The following is an 18,161-nucleotide window of genomic DNA, read 5'->3' on the forward strand; positions in this document are numbered from 1 at the left end:
TAACTTATGTCTTTCAAAGAGAATGTTTGCGTTACTTTGGTGCAAAACATGAAATGCATCACTTCTTCTGTGACAGTGGATGTTTAGAGCTGCACATGTAAAAGCTTTCCTGATAGATTTCCATAAACTGCTTCTACTGTCTGTGTTATATCCATCAGCAGTCATGAACGGCAGCAAAACATTTCATTACTGTGTGTGGATTATGACTTGAGCAGATCCTGATAGAGCTGGAGACGGCCTTACTGGACGACAAGCCTCACTTGTATCCACTCCAAACCCATGACGTCTCATCCATACCGCTGCCCCGACCCTCCCCATACCTGCCCCGGCGACACACAGAGCCCCCTGGCAAGAAGCTGCAGCGTAAGTCTCAGTCTGTGAATGCCCTTTATTGGTTTGTACATATTTATGTATACTCTCCTTCATAACCTCTGTGTGTGACTGTGCGTGTGTGATTCACTGTATAAGAAACATTGGAATGTGTCTGGTTTACTGTCAGTGAGCAAAGTATACACATGTAGATCAATGTAAATGTCGGTTTTCCCTACCCTTTCCTAATATTGCATTTGTGCCTGGAAATGTGCATGCGTATATGTGTGTGTGTGTGTGTGTGTGTGTGTGTGTGTGTGTGTGTGTGTGTGTGTGTTGTATATACATATCTATGTGTGTCTGTGTGTGTGTCTATGACATTTAGGTTCTCAGCGTGTAACAGAGCCTGAATTTGATGAAGGTACAACAGTAATGTCGAAAGGTGGGTGGGGATCGTTTCCCAGTATTACCTTCAGTGTTTCCCACTGATTTATTTTTGGTGTTGTTTTGGGGGTTGCTTGGCTGGAATGCATTACTTTTTCTTTTTTGTATAGACACAATTACAATGTTTGTTTACAATAACTTCCGGGTAGAAAACAACCTGCGTCCCGTGCATACAATTTAACGGTGCCAAGTAAATGGGGGACAAGGAACAACTGGAATTACTCTCCTCTCGTTCATCTAAAATTCATGGTTGATGCTTTCATAACACCTAATTTACCTGTTGGGCCACAGACTAAAGATCATGAAATTGAAATGCTGTAAAATTGAATAGAACACCTAAATTCAACAAAAGAAGTGAACTGATCATTTATTTTTACTTATGGAACCATCCACGCTGTTTTTTTTACAATTTTGTTGAAATTTCTGATATAGAAACATTTTGAAAATGGGTTAAATTTGACCCGATGACAACAGGAGGGTTAAATTCTGGTGGAAACATGGTGAATGTGGTGAATATTTAAAGGGATACGCCACCGTTTGTTGAAATAGGGCTTATCACGGCATTTTTTGTGCATGCATTGTTTTAGTCTGGTGCAACACCGGCAGCTCCGCCGCTAGTTAGCTTAGCGTAGTGAATGGAATGTTGTGAATAAAAGCGAGCCAACAAAAGACAAAAAAACAACTTAATTACTTGCACTGAGACAAAAAAATGCATTGGCCCACCTATCTACAGCCAGGTTAGACCGTGATAAGCCCTATTTCAACAAACAGTGGCGTATTCCTTTAAACTTTTTTTTCTTTAATTTGGACATTGATATACAGTATTGAGATCAGCTCATAGTATCAGCCTCCATCAAAACATTATAGCTGCATTATGTCAGTCAAACTCTACTATATATCTGTGTTTCTTGTTAATGAGTAAGCAAGTTAAAAATAGAGACAGAAAGAGTGGAACAAATACGCCACACTACTTTGTCCACCTTTTTCTTTTTAATTCCCATGCATGGTAAGATAAAATGGAAAACCTTGGTAGCACTTTCCAAAGCAAAACTATTTCGCCCACTGTGAGCTTTGAGGTGCTGTCCTTTTTGGAAATGCAAGCAGTGACTTTGGGACCAACAACAAAGCTTGACACAGTCCCACAGATCCCTTCAAGGCTGATCAGTCTCTGTGTTTATATTTTTATCTTCAGAGAGAGAAAGAAAGAGAAAAGTTTTTTTTAATTACATTTTTTTTTTAAACAGGATGTGGTACTGAAAAATAGCCAGTTCTATTATTAGGCTAATTTTCAAATAGTCTGTATCCTTGAGACAGCCTGTCCTGTTGTAGGTTGCCATACAATATGTTTAATGGTATCACGCTCCGTGCTGAGATGTTAGCACTATGTTAAGAGTAGTAAACAAGGATACTTTGACATAGTTGGCTTTCAAACTGGAGCCTATTTTTTTATGTTTTGTGTCTAAGTGACTGATGGAAACAACGTTTGAAATTAAAAACAAGATACAATGTAAGTTAATAGGGCAGTTATCAGGCTTGTATTTACCTTACAAAAGTGCTTGTTTTGCCACTGACAGACTCAGATTATTGTTCTGACAACATTAGTGTCTGACAACATTATGGAAAGGATTTCTAAGGAGGTCGACCTTTCTGTTAAAGGGTAAGATCCTTTTTTTAAACATAAAAACATCCGCGAAATTGCATTCGCTAAACCCACCAGACAAACAGTAATTTTAGCATCGTAAAATACACTTCATTCAAAGTCGACAGAAACAAAATAAAACTATGAAAAGCCGTTTTGGGTTGCCTTTCCCTCTTTTCCAACCATGACAACTCTAGTTTTGGTTGGAATAAACACATAGTTTACCAATTTACATGTGAAAATATACTGGCTATATACACACTAAAAGTATTGTTTTTTTAAATGGAGTCTGGTAGGTTTAGTGCTAGCGACTTTAGAGCTGTTTCTGGTTAAACAGAAAGGTCTCAAAGAGGTTTTAAAGGTCTATCTCTGAAGGGATCCTTTCCATAATGTTGTCAGACACTTAGAATATTAATCTGTCAGTAGCAAAACGAGCACTTTTGTGAAGGTAAATACAAGCTGGACAATTGCCCTATTAACTTACATTGTAGCGTGTTTCACCGCTTCGAGCTTGCTTACTACTGGACCAGTGTCAAAGATTGTTGTTCCCATCGGTCACTTAGACACAAACACACAGGAAAATAGGCTCCAGGTTGAAAAAAACAGTTGTTACCATTTTTAGTCATTGTTATGATCTCTAGGCATTTCCAAACCCAGTGCGGGAATGGCAGACTCCGCCATTACCAGCAACGACTACTATATAGAGCAGGGGTTCTCAAACATATCACTCAAAGGTCCGCATCTGATTTTAATTCCAGGTCAAAAGTCTGGAACAATTGACAATAACAAAAAAACATTCCGTCTGTTTTTTGAGCTTCATGCAGTAAAACTACAGCAGTATTCTTTGCTTTATATAGTAAAAGGAAGTGTTTGTCATTTTTGTCTGCCGTTTTCCACCTTTTTTAAAAGTTTGCAATGCTTTTTGTCGTTTCTGTCCCCTTTTCCAATGTTGTTTTCCTTTGTCGATGTTTTTGTCGATTTATTTGTGTATAGTCAACATTAATATTGAACAATACAAAATTTATTTCAAAATGGAAAACGTTACCTTTCATGAAGTATTGTATTCAAGTATTGTATATTGGAATGACTTGCCGTTTGGTCCGGACTTTGAGAAGCGCTGATATAGAGAGATAATTCCTGAATACATTGAATTATTATTGCTACCATAAATAGAACAATGCGGTTTGGTTGCATGAAAACATAGGGAATATGATTTCAACTACTTTACTTTTTAGGATTCTAGTTTCTGATGATTTTGGGTGTCTGGATGAAGCTAATTCATATTCTGCAGTTCTGCTAAAGCTAATGTGTGATTGTAAAGGTCGCTGTAAATCAACAGTGGATCAGAGCTGTAAAGGCCTACTGTGAGAACTACTGAAAAACTCCTTGACACGGTGTTTTGCAAGCCTGGTGGCCAACCAGGCCTAAACCACTGGGCTTTTTTAAATTCTAATTTTTGCGATCCTGTGCATACGGAAGAGGATTAGGGCCACATGTGAAAACTATAATTGAGTTCTGAGTTTAAAGTCAGAATTCTGAGAATAAAGTCAGAATTTAGTTCTTTTTTTCGGCGTCCGGATAGCTCAGTTGGTAGAGCGGGCGCCCATATATGGAGGTTTGCGCGGGCACCCACATATGGAGGTTTAGCGCCACGACGCAGCAGGCCCGGCTTCGACTCTGACCTGCGGCCCTTCGCTGCGTGTACCTTTCCCCTCTTCATGTCTTCAGCTGTCCTGTCAAATAAGGGCCTAAAAATGCCCCAAAAAGTATCTAAAACAAATATATAAAAATAAAGATTTCTGACTTTTTTCTCTGAATTCTGACCTTTTTTTTAAAAAGTATTTTAAACTCTCTTTTTTACTTTTTTAAAAAGAAGTCAGAATTCTGACTTTAAACTCAGAACTCAAAATCTGAAATGTCATTTTTCACATGTGGCCTTAATCCTCTTCCGTATGTCCATGATTCTGGTAAGACAGAAAGTACTGGGCTCCACATTGAAGTGACTGGCCCCAGCCGGGCCCTTCGTCGAAAAAAGACACTTGCCACCGAGCTAAACAAAATTTCTGGGGGAGACCCTGTTATGACATATTTACATTAATTTCAGAGCAGTTACATTTACTTATGAGAGTGTGTTTATATGTATGTGTGTGCATGTGCACATTCCCACCCAGCAGCGGATGGGCGTGGCAGGGAGAGGCAGCGAGAGTCCACGTCTACCCTGGAGGTGCCGGACCAGCAGAGGACGCCCTCCCATCACATACGTTCCCGCTCGGTCTCCCCACACCGCGAGGAGCAGGGACGAATCCGCTCGCGGCCACCCAATGTTCCCACCCAGAGGTGAGGGATAAAGAACCAGAGAAGATTTTATTGTAAAGAGCAACGTGCAAAATGTCAACAGTTGTACTATTTTATACTAACAGAGCGAGTGGTATGTACACCCAAATCTTTTAAGCTAAAAGCTTGAGAGGTTGGCTGTTAAACATTTGTAAATGTGCCCTTCATGGAGAGTGGAGGCATATGGCCAGCGTCACAGTGACAAGTTTATGCAAGCATAATCCACTTCTTTGCCGCCCATTTATATCTTAGCCAAATATAACGCATATTTTACACAATTTCAAATCGTTAACGGTTAGTCTTAGAGGTGGGTGGCTTGGCCTGATATCTAACGATGATACTAATGAAGGACCCATAGCAGCCTGGTGGGAAGACACTGGCCACTTGTAAAAGGTAAAAGCAACATGGTTGAGGCAGAGAGGGGGAATGACAGCAAACAGAGTCCATCTCCTAATGAAATGTCTGTCTGATGCAGAACACACAGTGCTGCCAGCTCTGCTTTTACTGGCCGAGCCAAATGAGAGTCTGCTGCAACACCACCTGACCACTAACCTGACATAAGTCCTTCCTTCCTTCCTTCCTTCCTTCCTTCCTTCCTTGTCCTTCTTTCTGTCCTTCCCTCCCTTCCTTCTTTCTGTCCTTCCTTCATTCTTTCCTTATCCTTTTTTCTGTCGTTCCTTCCTTCCTTCCCTGTTCTTCTTCTTTTCCTTCCTTCTTTCTGTCCTTTCTTTCTGGCTTCTTTTCTTACCTGTCCTTCCTTCCTTCTGTCCTTCCTTTCCCGTCCTCCTTTTGTTCCTTCCTTCCTTCCCTATCATTCCTTCCTTCCTTCTTTCTGTCCTTCCTTCTTCTGTCCTTACTTCCTTCCTTCTTTCTGTCCTTCCTTCCCTGTCCTTTCTGTCGTTCCTTCCTTCCTTGTCCTTTTTTTCTGTGCATCCTTCCTTCCTTGTCCTTCTTTCTGTCCTTCCTTCCCTTCCTTCTTTCTGTCACTCCTTCCCTTCCTTCTTTCTGTCCTTCCTTCATTCCTTCCTTGTCCTTCTTTCTGTCGTTCATTCCTTCCCTGTTCTTCTTCTCCTTCCTTCTTTCTGTCCTTTCTTTCTGGCTTCCTTTCTTACCTGTCCTTCCTTCCTTCTGTCCTTCCTTTCCTGTCCTCCTTTCGTCTTCCTTCTTTCCGTCCTTCTTTCTATCCCTGTCCTTTCTGTCCTTCCTTCTTTCTGTCCTTCCTTCCTTCCCTGTCCTTTCTGTCGTGCCTTCCGTCCTTCCTTCTATCCCTGTCCTTTCTGTCCTTCCTTCTTTCTGTCCTTCCTTCCTTGTCCTTTCTGTCGTTCATTCCGTCCTTCCTTCATTCTATCCCTGTCCTTTCCATCCTTCCTTCTTTCTGTCCTTCCTTTCCTGTTCTTCCTTCCTTCTTTCTGTCCTTCCTTCTTCTGTCTTTCCTTCCTTCATTCCTTCCCCGTTCTTCCTTCCTTCCTTCCATCCTGTCTTTCAGGAGTCTGGATAATGAGCTCCCTCACGCCCGTCGTTCCCGTTCTCCGGCCCGTTACCATGACGCTGCCAGAGGCCGCCACCATGAGCAGGAGTACCTGGATGACAGCAGGTGAGTGTCTGTGTGTGAGCACCGCTTGTAATATATCTGATTAGACTAAATGTCATCAAAAACAAAACAGATTCTCTGACTGTGTGCTTTGTGTGGGTGACACTGGCCGCTTATTTGTGTGCACATGCAGTTGGAGCGAGACTGTGTGGCTGCTGATTCTGTTTCTACCTGTGGGTGTGAATGCCTGCCATGAAATTTGCTAAAACTTTATTTTACCATGTTGAAATCTTTTGTTTACCATTATCATTTTTAAAATGATACACTACCTGAATTAGTTTTTCAGCCCTTTCTTTCATTGATTTTCCCCCATTTTCATGTCTGTTTTCTCTGGGCCTCGAACCACACTCGGTGCAGTAGCTATCCGTTATTGTCATATTGTATAAAGTCACTTTGGAGCGGTGTTTAGACAAAACGTCTTTTTGTTACAAAAATCTGTGACATCTCTGTGTGCGTCGTGTGTATAGCAATCAGCGACAGCTTTTTTTCTTTCCTATTCACCATCTTCTCCTTCTGCTCTTCTTGGTGTTTTGACTGTTGTTAATTTCCTAATGTGTCATCCATCCCCATGGTAACCACAGTGAGGTCATCATGATCCACCAGTCAATGCGAGGCAAAAGTGCAGAGTGTCTCCACACCAGGTAAACTGGCCAATCACGACATTTTGTTTACATTTTGTTTACATTTTGTTCTGGATTTGGGTTCTGGATCAGTTGTGCGTAGTATTTGTTATCAGATTATAGGTAAATCTATCACTGAGAATACTGTTTAGAAAGGGATGAAAGAGTGAGAAAATATCCTACTGAAATCAATTGTCATTTAAAGAAGCCACTTAAAACACACCCACACACACACACACACACACACACACACACACACACACACACACACACACACACACACACACACACACACACACACACACACACACACACAAGTAGACGTAAAATTGTGGACTGGACTTAAAAGATAAGGTTATCAATTGTCTATACTTTTTGTTATAGTCAACAAATGGCATGAAAGAAAACTCCAACAATGTCTCAATTGTCTCTGAATTTGTCTCTCAATCTCTGAATGCTGTTCCACTTCCCTACCCTGTCTGTCGCCAACCCTAAGGCCATTTGTTTCCACTGAAATAGAAAATACTTAAAAAACTGGTCAGGAAAATGTAGTTTCATTTTGTTTTTTAAACGGGGGGTACAGGTTGATCAGACTGAGGAAAGGAAGCCAAAGAGCTGGTTAATAAAGTAAAGTTTATTTCTAGAGCGCATTTAAACACTGCTTTAGCTAACCAAAGTGCTGTACAGAAACGCACTAAGGTGCTGTATAAAAGAACATTGAAATGGAAAAATAAAAAGCACAAAGAAAAGTAGAAAGAAAACAGACCGAACATCCCAACAACAACACAGCAAGCAGCAATTTGCAAATACAGAATTACAGACATGACAGCAGACTGAGAGGTGTAGTGTGTTTTAAAAGGCCAGTGAGACAAAATGTGTCTTTAACCTAGATTTAAAAACAGAAATGGAGGGAGCACGTAGTTGTACTGCTGCCTCAGATCCACAAGAGGACACTACAGGACCACGCTTGCATTCACACTCAGTCTCATTCTTAGCATGCTGCTGTTCTACAGCCTTGCCTCTGCACTCTGTTTCCTAATACAGTTTGACGGATCGTGACTATTACCGTCATTTACATATGCGTATCACATGTACTGTAGTTACCCTCACTTGCATAGGCGTAGATTTCGGGGGGTGCAGGGGATATGTCTTCTCTCCCCCCCTCCCCAGATGAATGTAGTGGAGTAAGTACAATATTTCTCTCTGAAATGTAGCAGAGTAGAAGTAGAAAGTGGCATGAAAAGAAAAGACTCAGGTAAAGTACAAGTACCTCAACATTTGTACTCATGTACAGTGCTTGAGTACTTAGTTACATTCCACCACTGGTAGAGATGAGAGCCTGCTTTTGATGCTTGTATGCATGTCATGCTGTTGTTCTACTCGCTTACACTGCAAAAACATACACGCTTAGCCAGTGATTTAGCAAAGAATGTCTAGAAACATATCAGACGACAGTACGACTGACAGTCCTGAAACATGAAACTTGTTTTTTTAGTGTATGCTTGGATGTAAAAATGGAATGAATCAGCTGATGAGCTAAACCTGTTTGAACAACATATCTTTGAATAAGCTTAAAAGCATAATACATACAATCACTGGATAAGTTGGCACCTTTTTTGACCTGCAAAACTTTCTGTCTGTGCAAACAGTCCCACACAGACTTTTTCTTTTCCTCCTCTTCCACCCATTCCTCCCATTTTCCTACTTCTGTCTGCTGCATGCATGCTAACACAGGAGATCTACTAGGCACAATAACACACTGCCACCTAAGATGCCCCTTTTGTTCAACGGTATTCCCAAACATACAAACAGGTAAGTCCACAGGTAAGGGTTCAGTAGGCTTCAAACAAACAAAGTGTTTATGCCAGGAATTATTTTACTCTGTATTCCTTTTCTTGAAACAACCACCTCAATGTTACTGAAAATGGAAACACATCAACCCCCACCCCACTTACAATGTAACAAGCCACCCTATAGGTTTATGTTACAGCCACCACTTTGAATTATTTCAACTTAATTTCTGAGAAATCATGTTTTTTCTTTGTCAGTTTGGCATGGCAGACAGCTATAGATGATTCAATACCCATGGGCATTCACAGCCATTGCTACAAAGTTCAACAGTGTGGTTCCGGAAGTAAAAATCCCATTACATTTTCTCCATAAGAATTTGAATCATCAGCCATAATGTCTAAACCATCCAAGGTAGACTGACAGCGAGCTCCCAGGTTCTGAAACAAAAGTTTTTGCTCCTGTAGAAGCATGGTGGCCCAATGGTTAGCACTGTGGCCTCACAGCAAGAAGGTTCTGGGTTTGAATCCAGGTCGTGCCGGGCCTTTCTGTGTGGAGTTTGTATGTTCTCCCCATGTTTGTGTGGGTTTCCTCCGGGTGTTCCAGTTCCCGTGGTAGGTTCTCCAGTCTGTGCCCTTGATCAAGGCACTGGCTCAGATCTGGAGTTGATCCCCACTGCTCCCTTGAGGGATGGGTTAAATGCAGAGATTGAATTTCGCTTTCTTCGTGTATGTAACAATAAAGTACCTTTACCTTAGAAGTCTGTACGAAATCAACCTTGTTTGAAGAAATACTACACTACCCACAATCCTTTGCGTGGGCAGTCACTGTTGAACTCTATGGGGAAGAATCCAGTCCAAGTGACAAATCAGAGCAGTAGCAAGTTTAACTAGAACTGCAAGCAGTTATGACGGGGCCCAAGCCTCCGATGCCATTCCCCTCCAATGCCAGTCATCCGCGACGCCCCGGGGAGCCGCGCCAGTCGCCCCCGATGACCCGCGAAGCTGCGCCAATGCGGAACCCGATGCAATGACGTAGGGTGGAGAAACAGTGAATATCGAGAGGTTTGATGCACGAGGTCTGGGGTACTCTGCCGTTGCAAATGTAGTGGTTAACAGTGCCTCTCCATGCATATACAGAGTAGCTTTATCAATTCTCTACCATAAACAAACTTCTTAACCCCCTGACCCCAGGGGACAGCAGAGAGAAATGAGAGAGTGACTGAGAGGGTGGAGGGGGGGATGCAGGTGTGGTGTTTGAAAGAGCAGGGGAGGTGGTCAGGTTGTTGTAAATGGTGTCATAGGCGCCTATTCATGTTGCGCACGTCTTTTAAAAAAACATAAAGTAGTCAAAAGTTGTTTGCATTTCAGAACCTTATGAAATGGACAGCGGCCGACACGAGCACACGCGGCTATTAACTCGATAATAAAGCCGTAAAGTAGACTTTCAACTCCGGACAGAGGCACTTCTCACAAATACAGATAGGATTGGAGATGAGAAGTTTAACTGACACGTGACCGCGATCAACTTCGTGGGAAATTACCGACATAACCAATCACACTATGACAGACTCTCCACTTAGCACCAACTGCAATGTTTATTTGCACAGTATCAGCGCATATGAATGGTGTTGATTTTGGATTTAAAAAGTGGGAAAAAAGAGTTACATTTTCTCCACTGTGGAGATTGTAGAAACTTTGTCAGGTGGGTTAAGAAGTTTCTTTATTGTAGAACACCATGGGACCACGCAAAAGCGAAAACCAAAACGTAACGGTAGGAGGTAAACATCAGTAAATATTGAGACGTGTGAGCTGCAAGGTCTTTGATACAGTCCCATTGCAAATATTCGGTACAGAGGCTCAGAGCGGCATGCCGAACGAGCATCACAAGTTTTGTCTTGATTGCTTTTACTGTGGCAGAGATATTGCAATTGCAAATTTCCCAATGAAATGCATTGAGTTATTGGGCGAAACAAATAAACATTGCTTATAGCACCCCCTAAAGGCCGATCTTTGCAAAATTTGGTACAGAGCATTGCTGTGCAATACTGAACAAGGTTCTCAAGTTATTTGCTGATAACATTAAATTTAACCGAGATATGATATGATACGTGTGTGGTAGCTAGGTAGGAAAATTTGTTTGGTTGTCAAATTGGCATACTTTAACGTAGCAAAATTCCTTCAATAACTTTTTGTCAGGTCCATCTGGAGATGCTAACTACCCGGTTTCGTGCAGATCAGTCGCACGGCCTAGGACGAGTTCGAAAAAGTTGGTTTTGCACATTGCGCAATATTGCGAAATAACGTTTGTGCAGAAATGGGGTTGGCCTACATCAGGTAATTCAGCTTGATTAAAGGAACACGTGGATGTAAAAATTTCTAATGTGCGATGTGTAATGTGGGAGTTAAAGACAAAAAAAAACATTACAGCGCCACCTAGTGGTCCACATGTGTAATATTTGGTAGGTGTGGTCCATGGCCCATTATCCATCTACCCTGTAAATTTAAAGTTGTTCACATTAGTGTAAGTGGTATATCTAGACTTGGGTCACATTGGGTCCCATAGGCCACGCCCACTTCGACGCCTCAGTACCCCACTTTAGGGTTGGCCTCAGGATTGGCCCTTGATGGTAACCATCAAATTTTGTATAAATCGGATGAGCCCTTCATGAGATATAAACTTTTTGTAGTTGTAGCGCCCCCTAGTGACCAATTTTCGTAAAACGCATGGCGTACCTCCAGAGGGTCATGGCAAATAATGATCTAAAGTTTGGGGTTGATAGCATTTATTTTGGCTGAGATATGGCAAAGTTGGTGTTTTCATAGTTAGCTACACAAATTAGTTTGTGCGTTATATGCACAATTTTTATCGTACAAAAATTCCTTTTATAACTTTTTGTCAGTCTGGAGATGCGTTCCAAGTTTCGTGCAGATCGGTCGCACGGTCTAGGAGGAGTTGGAAAAAGTAGGTTTTTGATAAATCATGATTTATCAAAAACGGAATAATAATAATCAGTAAAAAAACAATAGAGTTCCACGCTCCGTTGGAGACGTGAACCGCCTTGCAACACGCGGTTCCCATGCCCCCTCGGGCTTGGACCCCTAAAAACACTTTGTCGTTGCATTTGGGAACAAACACGGCACAATGTTTGCTGAATTAATCAAAAACTGGCCCAGAATCCGAAAGAGAATTTATTTAAGCTGAAGATTGCTTCTGCCATCTGTTGTAAGGTAGGTTGTTAGGTTTACACAGGCTTATACATTTGATGTTTTAATCAAAGAACAACAGATTTTCCAATACAGGTGTTCTTCTTTTGTACTATTGATTTAACTGGGAGTGTTCCAGGCCCATCTAAGCTGAGGAAGTGCTCCAACTACAGTATAAGTCACCTTAAACTGTCTATGGAGAGAATTAATGTGATTTGAACTTCCAAAACCAAAGGGTGCCCAAAATAGGTTCTCCCAAAAAAGAATTCCATCATAGCTTCTTCTTGGATGGATAAAACTATATAGAGCATGTTTCCGATAAAGTATTTATTAGAAGGATAACCCCTTGAGATGAATCATCAAAATTTTTCAAGGGGGTCCAAACTGCCTTCCCAATCTCTCTCCACTAAAATTCCATTGTTTTTTTGCGTGCCTTTGTATTCTTGATGCAACAAAATAGGGGATAACTGCACACACTTTAGGAGTCTCTTCTCAAAGGAAGAACAACACACAAGTGACATACAGAAGTTGTGCAAAGAATGCTTGGGAGAGAAGTTCAAACCGTGCCTGCTTTTGCACCTCCGCACTCCTAGCCAATGTTCTGTTTCAAGAAAACCGAATGCTGAAAAGAGTCTTTTTAGACACAATATTCAACTAGCACTTTGTTTGAAGCATACTGAGGCCTTTACACATTTTCGTGGTGCCAGTGTGAAATTTTCTCAACCTGTGGAGAAGCCCGTACTCCCTTTATTGTCGTAAAAATGTTGATCGTCTCCAATATTAGAGTTCCGAACTCTGCAGACTTCCTTTAATGTGAGTATTTTCTACAGCAGCAGGAGCTTCACAGATTAATTTCCAATCTGTGCTTTCTTTCCTTTCTTTTGTTTTTGTTTCATTTGCGAATGCATGCTGTTTTTTTTTTAAACTAGTTCCACGCTGCCTGCATGTCGAAACATGCGCTCTGTTGTGGGATCTCATTTGTTCATGGCAAAACGAAGCTCAGGACCTACACACACAAAAACAGAAAATACAAGCAATGTGCTAGAAATAATAAATAAGATTGGTTAAAAACATTTTTATAAAATAAGATAACAAAAGATCAAAATACCAGAACACCTACTAAAAAAAAATACTAAGAAGAATGAAAAGGAATGTACTTCTAGATAGTGTAGAATAAAATGTACAACCTTCAACAAAATATGCATATTAAAGTGCTCATATTATGCTTTTTGGCTTTTTCCCTTTTATATGTTATATATATTTTTTTGCATGTAATAGGTTTACAAAGTGAAAAAGTCCCCCCCAAAGGGACTTACCATATCCAACAGAAAACGCTGTTCACAAACTGCTCCAAACAGCTCTATACTTCAGAGACAAACGTGTGTCACTTTGTAACACACGTTATAATGCTCACCTAGCTGCTAGCGCGGCACGCCCTCATACTCCGCTTCTGACTGGCTAGCAGTGCTGACGTAGGTACTGCACATGTGCGACTCCCAACAAAGATGGTACAGAAGTGAGATGTCTCACTCTGTAGCTAAAACAGAGAGCTAAACACACAGGGTGAAAAGAGGAGCTGCAGCAATGTGCAGTACAACAAATATATGGTGTTTTTTGAAAATTAAACCATGTAAACCTATTTTGATATAACCTCTAAATACAATTATGAACCTGAAAATGAGCATAACATGAGCACTTTAAATATGAAGTAGCCAGCGTGCAAGTAGCATAATAGTGCAATATTGTAATGTGTGAGATACTGAGATAGTTATCTCACACTCATACTTAGAGAGTAAACCGTGCCAGGTTTTGAGAAAAGTGCATTCCATCATTTGGAATCAGACAAACACATTTCCACTGTGAACCATTTTCATGACAGCCATGACAACTTAAGCCCAGTTCAGACTAAAGATTGGCGACGAGATGAAACTGTTTTAGAACGTTGCAGAGAAAAGTTTCAGCGGTCTGAACCTGCCCGTCTCAGCTCAACTCAATCTTTGGTCAGAACTGGGCTTTCATGCTCTGACACACTACCCCAACGGCCGACCGTCGGCAGAAAAGGCAGTCGGACCGATCAGTCAGCTCCCTGAGTGGGTCAAAAAAGTGCCTCGGAACACACCGAAGCGACGCCGACTTGAGAGTACGTTCTGCGCGTGCGCGACACGTAACACGTCTCCGTGGTTGCTCCGTAACAGCAGGCGGCGCTAATCTGTTATTTCTCCCAAAAAATGAAAACCAGAAATGACGGCACATCTTTCTAGACCCGGTAAACACAGAGAACACTGTCGTCAGTCATTGTTTTCATTAGACAGTATTCATAGTAGTCAAGAAGGATCGTTGTTGTCATTACTCGCTGAACGGAACTCTCGCTTAAAGAAAATACGATGGCTAGTAATAAGAAAATACTGGCGTTGTCACCTCCGGTTTTCTCGTGCACTGATTCGCTAGTCAGGGGCTAGCACTCCACCAATCAGATTGGTCATTGAGTCCGACTGCCCACTGGCCGAGTCAACAAGTCGTCGGCCAAAATGAACGCCGACGGCACGGAACACATCGAACAGACTCGAGTCACCGACCTCGCCAGACTGTCCGATGGCCGATAATCGGGTTGGTGTGTCAGCGCCTTTACAGACACTCCCATCCATACAGCAGCGAACCAGTCATGGTTTACCTCTCAGACTAGCATTACGGTTTTAGGGATTCTAACCGTACTTTCTTTTAAAACATTTGTTTCTGTTTGTCCATTGTTTTTTTTCTCTTTGTGTTTGTTTCTGTCCTCTCCTCCTGTCTCCCCGTCCATTGGATGGCATGTTGTGCCATGGTGCCTCTAGTGATCTGCAGCCTTCTCTGGACAGGGTTAGGAGCGCTAGCGCCAACTGTCTGACTCCAGACTATCATGCCCCCTCACCAGAGACTGAAAGGTACCAGCCTCTGTTCCCCACCACCCCTCCTGTAGTGCTCCAGTAGTCTCTTATCCCCTACCTCTCCTGGTCTTTGTAGTTCTTTCTCCCTTCTGAATGGTCCTACACTCGCTGAAGATTTAGCTTCCCCCTTTCTCACTCTACCTAGTACACTCATCGCCGTACACACCACTTTATTATTCCAAACAGCTGTTTCACGCAGCAGCTCCCATGTTTTGCCACAATCCTAAAGTTGTGTATGAAGGTGCAACGGTTTTCTAAAACTGACACGAGTAGATCATCCATTAGCAATAATAATTCATACTTTTATTTGTTCTATTGCTTAATAGGCTTGTGCTGATTGGCGATCAGATCGTATATCGACGATTGAAGAAATCAATCAAAAAATCAGCGATTGGATTTTCCTACGCCTATAACTCAAGCAATTTTAACTAACTTACTATCAGAACTAAGTAACTAAATAATATCACCTCCAACATGACAAATAACTACAGTTATACATGTACATTACCTACTGAAGAGGATTAGGGCCACATGTGAAAAAATTTACTTCAATTCTGAATTTAAAGTCAGAATTCTGAGAATGAAGCCAGAATTCTAAGTAGGGTTTTTTTTTTCAAGTAAAAAGAAAAGTCAGAATTCTGACTTTAATCTCAGAATTCTAAGAAAAAACTCAGAATTCTATGATTAAAGTCTAAAAAAACGAATTCAGACTTTAATCTCAGAACTCAAATAATTTTTTTTCACATGTGGCCCTAATCCTCTTCCGTAATTATCACTCAAGGAGGCAGAGGAATAGCTAAACATTTGACACACTGATCATCAGAGAGCCAGAGAGTGAGAGAGAGAAGCCATCGCTAACTACGTTGCTAATGTAGCTAACAGAACTGAATAGCGTGTAAACAACTGTGGGATTAGCGAGAAATTTGCTGAAAGGACAGAGCTATAAGTGCTTGATTGAACTAGCGTAGGTTTAAATGTAATGCGGATAATTAGCCGCTGTAATGAAGAATATGACAAAACCAACTGTGTGTAGCTACCGTAGCAATACACTATTAGCAAGACAGAAGCATCGTCAAATGAAAATGTAGCTATAACGTTACGCTTACCACTGCATTTCAGCCAAGCAGGAGGCAGGACAGCCAAGCTGGTGTAGCTAGTTTCATTGATTAAAGTGGAAGCCTCTCCACATGTGCATAATATGTTAAAAGTACGTGTTCAATGTAGCTAGTGCTAGCCTGTCAGACTACAATTAGATCGCATATTGGCAATCTTGAGTACCCACGATTGGATCATTTAAAAATATAAGCGATCGCTCAAGCCTATTGCTTAACTCTGTAATGATTTAGCCAAATTTCATATAATTGAAGTATCACCTTCTGGACAACTTAGACAAACCATCAAAGATTGATGGTGCACCTTGTACACCTTACCTTATTTACTGTATCTAAAGATGAATCACTTCACCTGTCAGACTACTTTACCCTGCTTAGCTTCACATGGCCCAGGCTGCTTGGAATCAACCCTTCAACCACTCATGCGTCTAATTTGTTAGCTTCACTCCTTAATTATAACCAGCATAACCGTCTCCAGTGTCTTTTTATTTTCACTGAATTGAATAAGACCAGCTGTCCTGCTTTATCCAGAGATTTCTGGTGGCTGTGCTGCTTTCTTGGTCAACCATCATCCACAAAAATGTATTCAAGTCTGTTTTATTGCAATACTCACATGCTATATGAATGTTGAAAGAGTTGTGGGTCCCTGTAATCATTCATCCTGTCCACACTGGCTGTGAAGGGATACCTTTGTAGTGTGACTACAGTGTAAAAGATAAGGGTCAAAATACTCAGTCCTCCTTCCGTTCATCTTTATCCTGGAAGTCGTGTGTAGGTTTGTTGTTGGTGTTTTGTTGGCAACAAATCTGCATGCGACTGCCAGGACATTGTTGATTGTTTACAGCTAAACAAAATATACATAAAGGGAATATTGTAATCAAAAGATTGTAACTTTGGATTGCCATATACCCAGATATTTCCCTCGGGAGTTGGTGGGCACCAACACAGAGCTTAAAGAAGAGGGAATATCTGACTTTTTATTCGTTGGGTGGACCGAAGCACAACTCCAAATGAAAGCTGATATTGCTCCATGTCTGCTGGATGTGTAAATAGGCAAATCTTTGCTCTAACAAGTTTGCCATATCTACTTCATAAGTTGATTGTTGTTCAGTGTTCTGCTGCCCTTAAGATGCCAAAAAATAGATGTAGTCATGTCAGGCAGAAAGACACACAGACAGCTTTTCACTATGTGCATACCCAATAATGGAATAGCATGGCTCTCTCATTTTGTAATGGCTTGCTGATTTGGTAATATGGGTGATATATTTTGTATGTGTACACATAGAAAATCTTTGTCCCATTCCCTGCCCCGGAGACGTCCGGCAAGCCCCAGGATTCTTATCCAACATGCTTCCCCTGAAGATGACAGGTACCCTTTTGTGGACCCCGCAGCTGCTTCCTCTTAGAGCTTGACTAATGCCTTCAAATCTGATGCCATTATGAAGCAAATCCAAAAGTTTTTTTGTTAAATAATAAAAGGAGAAATATTTTTTTACAAGGCACATCGTCACCCAGTACTGACTGAAATCCTCTGGGTTCAGTTGGGTCTTATTGGGTTCAGGCAGATGTCAAGCTCTTCCTCATATTCCCAGCTGGCACCAATCTCTTTGCTGAGTTGTGATATTTCTGATTAGCTGGGAGTGAATTTGCAACCTAAACTATTCCAACTTATTCTACTCTGATAAAAGTGTAGTGAGTGACTTTATCTTGTATCAAATAAAACAAGTATAATTTTAGCCTTATTTAGTGCAAATGCCTTTAAAGAAAAACAACATTTTGAGACATATGCTTATTCACTTCTTAATTTTTTGCTGAGATATTTGTCTGTTAAGTAAGAAGTTACAGCCAGGACAAAATTAGCTTAGCTTAGCATAAAGACTCCAATCAGGTGGAATCAACTAGCCTGGATCGGCCCAAAGAAATGGGTTAACAAATGAAACATAATGTGCTAATCAGGGAGCTGTGGAGGTGGATTTTGTTACCTGGAACATAGCCATAGCTGTTTTCCTCTATTTCAAGTCTGTATGCTAGGCTATGCTATAACTCTTGGCTTTAGCTTCATATTTAATGCAGATATGAATGTGGTATCAATCCTGCAGATTCACTTTATTTTACCAAAATACAAGATACACTCACAAGCTATTCTTGTCACGTTTTGCAGTTTAGCTTCCTATTGCTAAGCCTAAACTCCTGA

General features: G+C 41.2%; 1 protein-coding gene across 1 annotated transcript in view; it reads left to right on the top strand.

Annotated features, from left to right (window-relative positions):
- LOC114572493 (regulating synaptic membrane exocytosis protein 1-like) overlaps positions 1 to 18,161 on the top strand; it is a 68,952-nt gene that overhangs the window by 29,113 nt on the left and 21,678 nt on the right. Inside the window, exons 10-16 of the mRNA XM_028604158.1 lie at positions 216 to 363; positions 695 to 751; positions 4,567 to 4,729; positions 6,213 to 6,320; positions 6,899 to 6,958; positions 14,763 to 14,852; positions 17,253 to 17,336. Of these exons, the coding sequence (XP_028459959.1) occupies positions 216 to 363; positions 695 to 751; positions 4,567 to 4,729; positions 6,213 to 6,320; positions 6,899 to 6,958; positions 14,763 to 14,852; positions 17,253 to 17,336 (710 nt within the window). The remainder of the gene's footprint in view (positions 1 to 215; positions 364 to 694; positions 752 to 4,566; positions 4,730 to 6,212; positions 6,321 to 6,898; positions 6,959 to 14,762; positions 14,853 to 17,252; positions 17,337 to 18,161) is intronic.

Source organism: Perca flavescens, chromosome 17 (assembly GCF_004354835.1).
Source record: "Perca flavescens isolate YP-PL-M2 chromosome 17, PFLA_1.0, whole genome shotgun sequence".
Classification (NCBI taxonomy): Eukaryota; Metazoa; Chordata; class Actinopteri; order Perciformes; family Percidae; genus Perca; species Perca flavescens.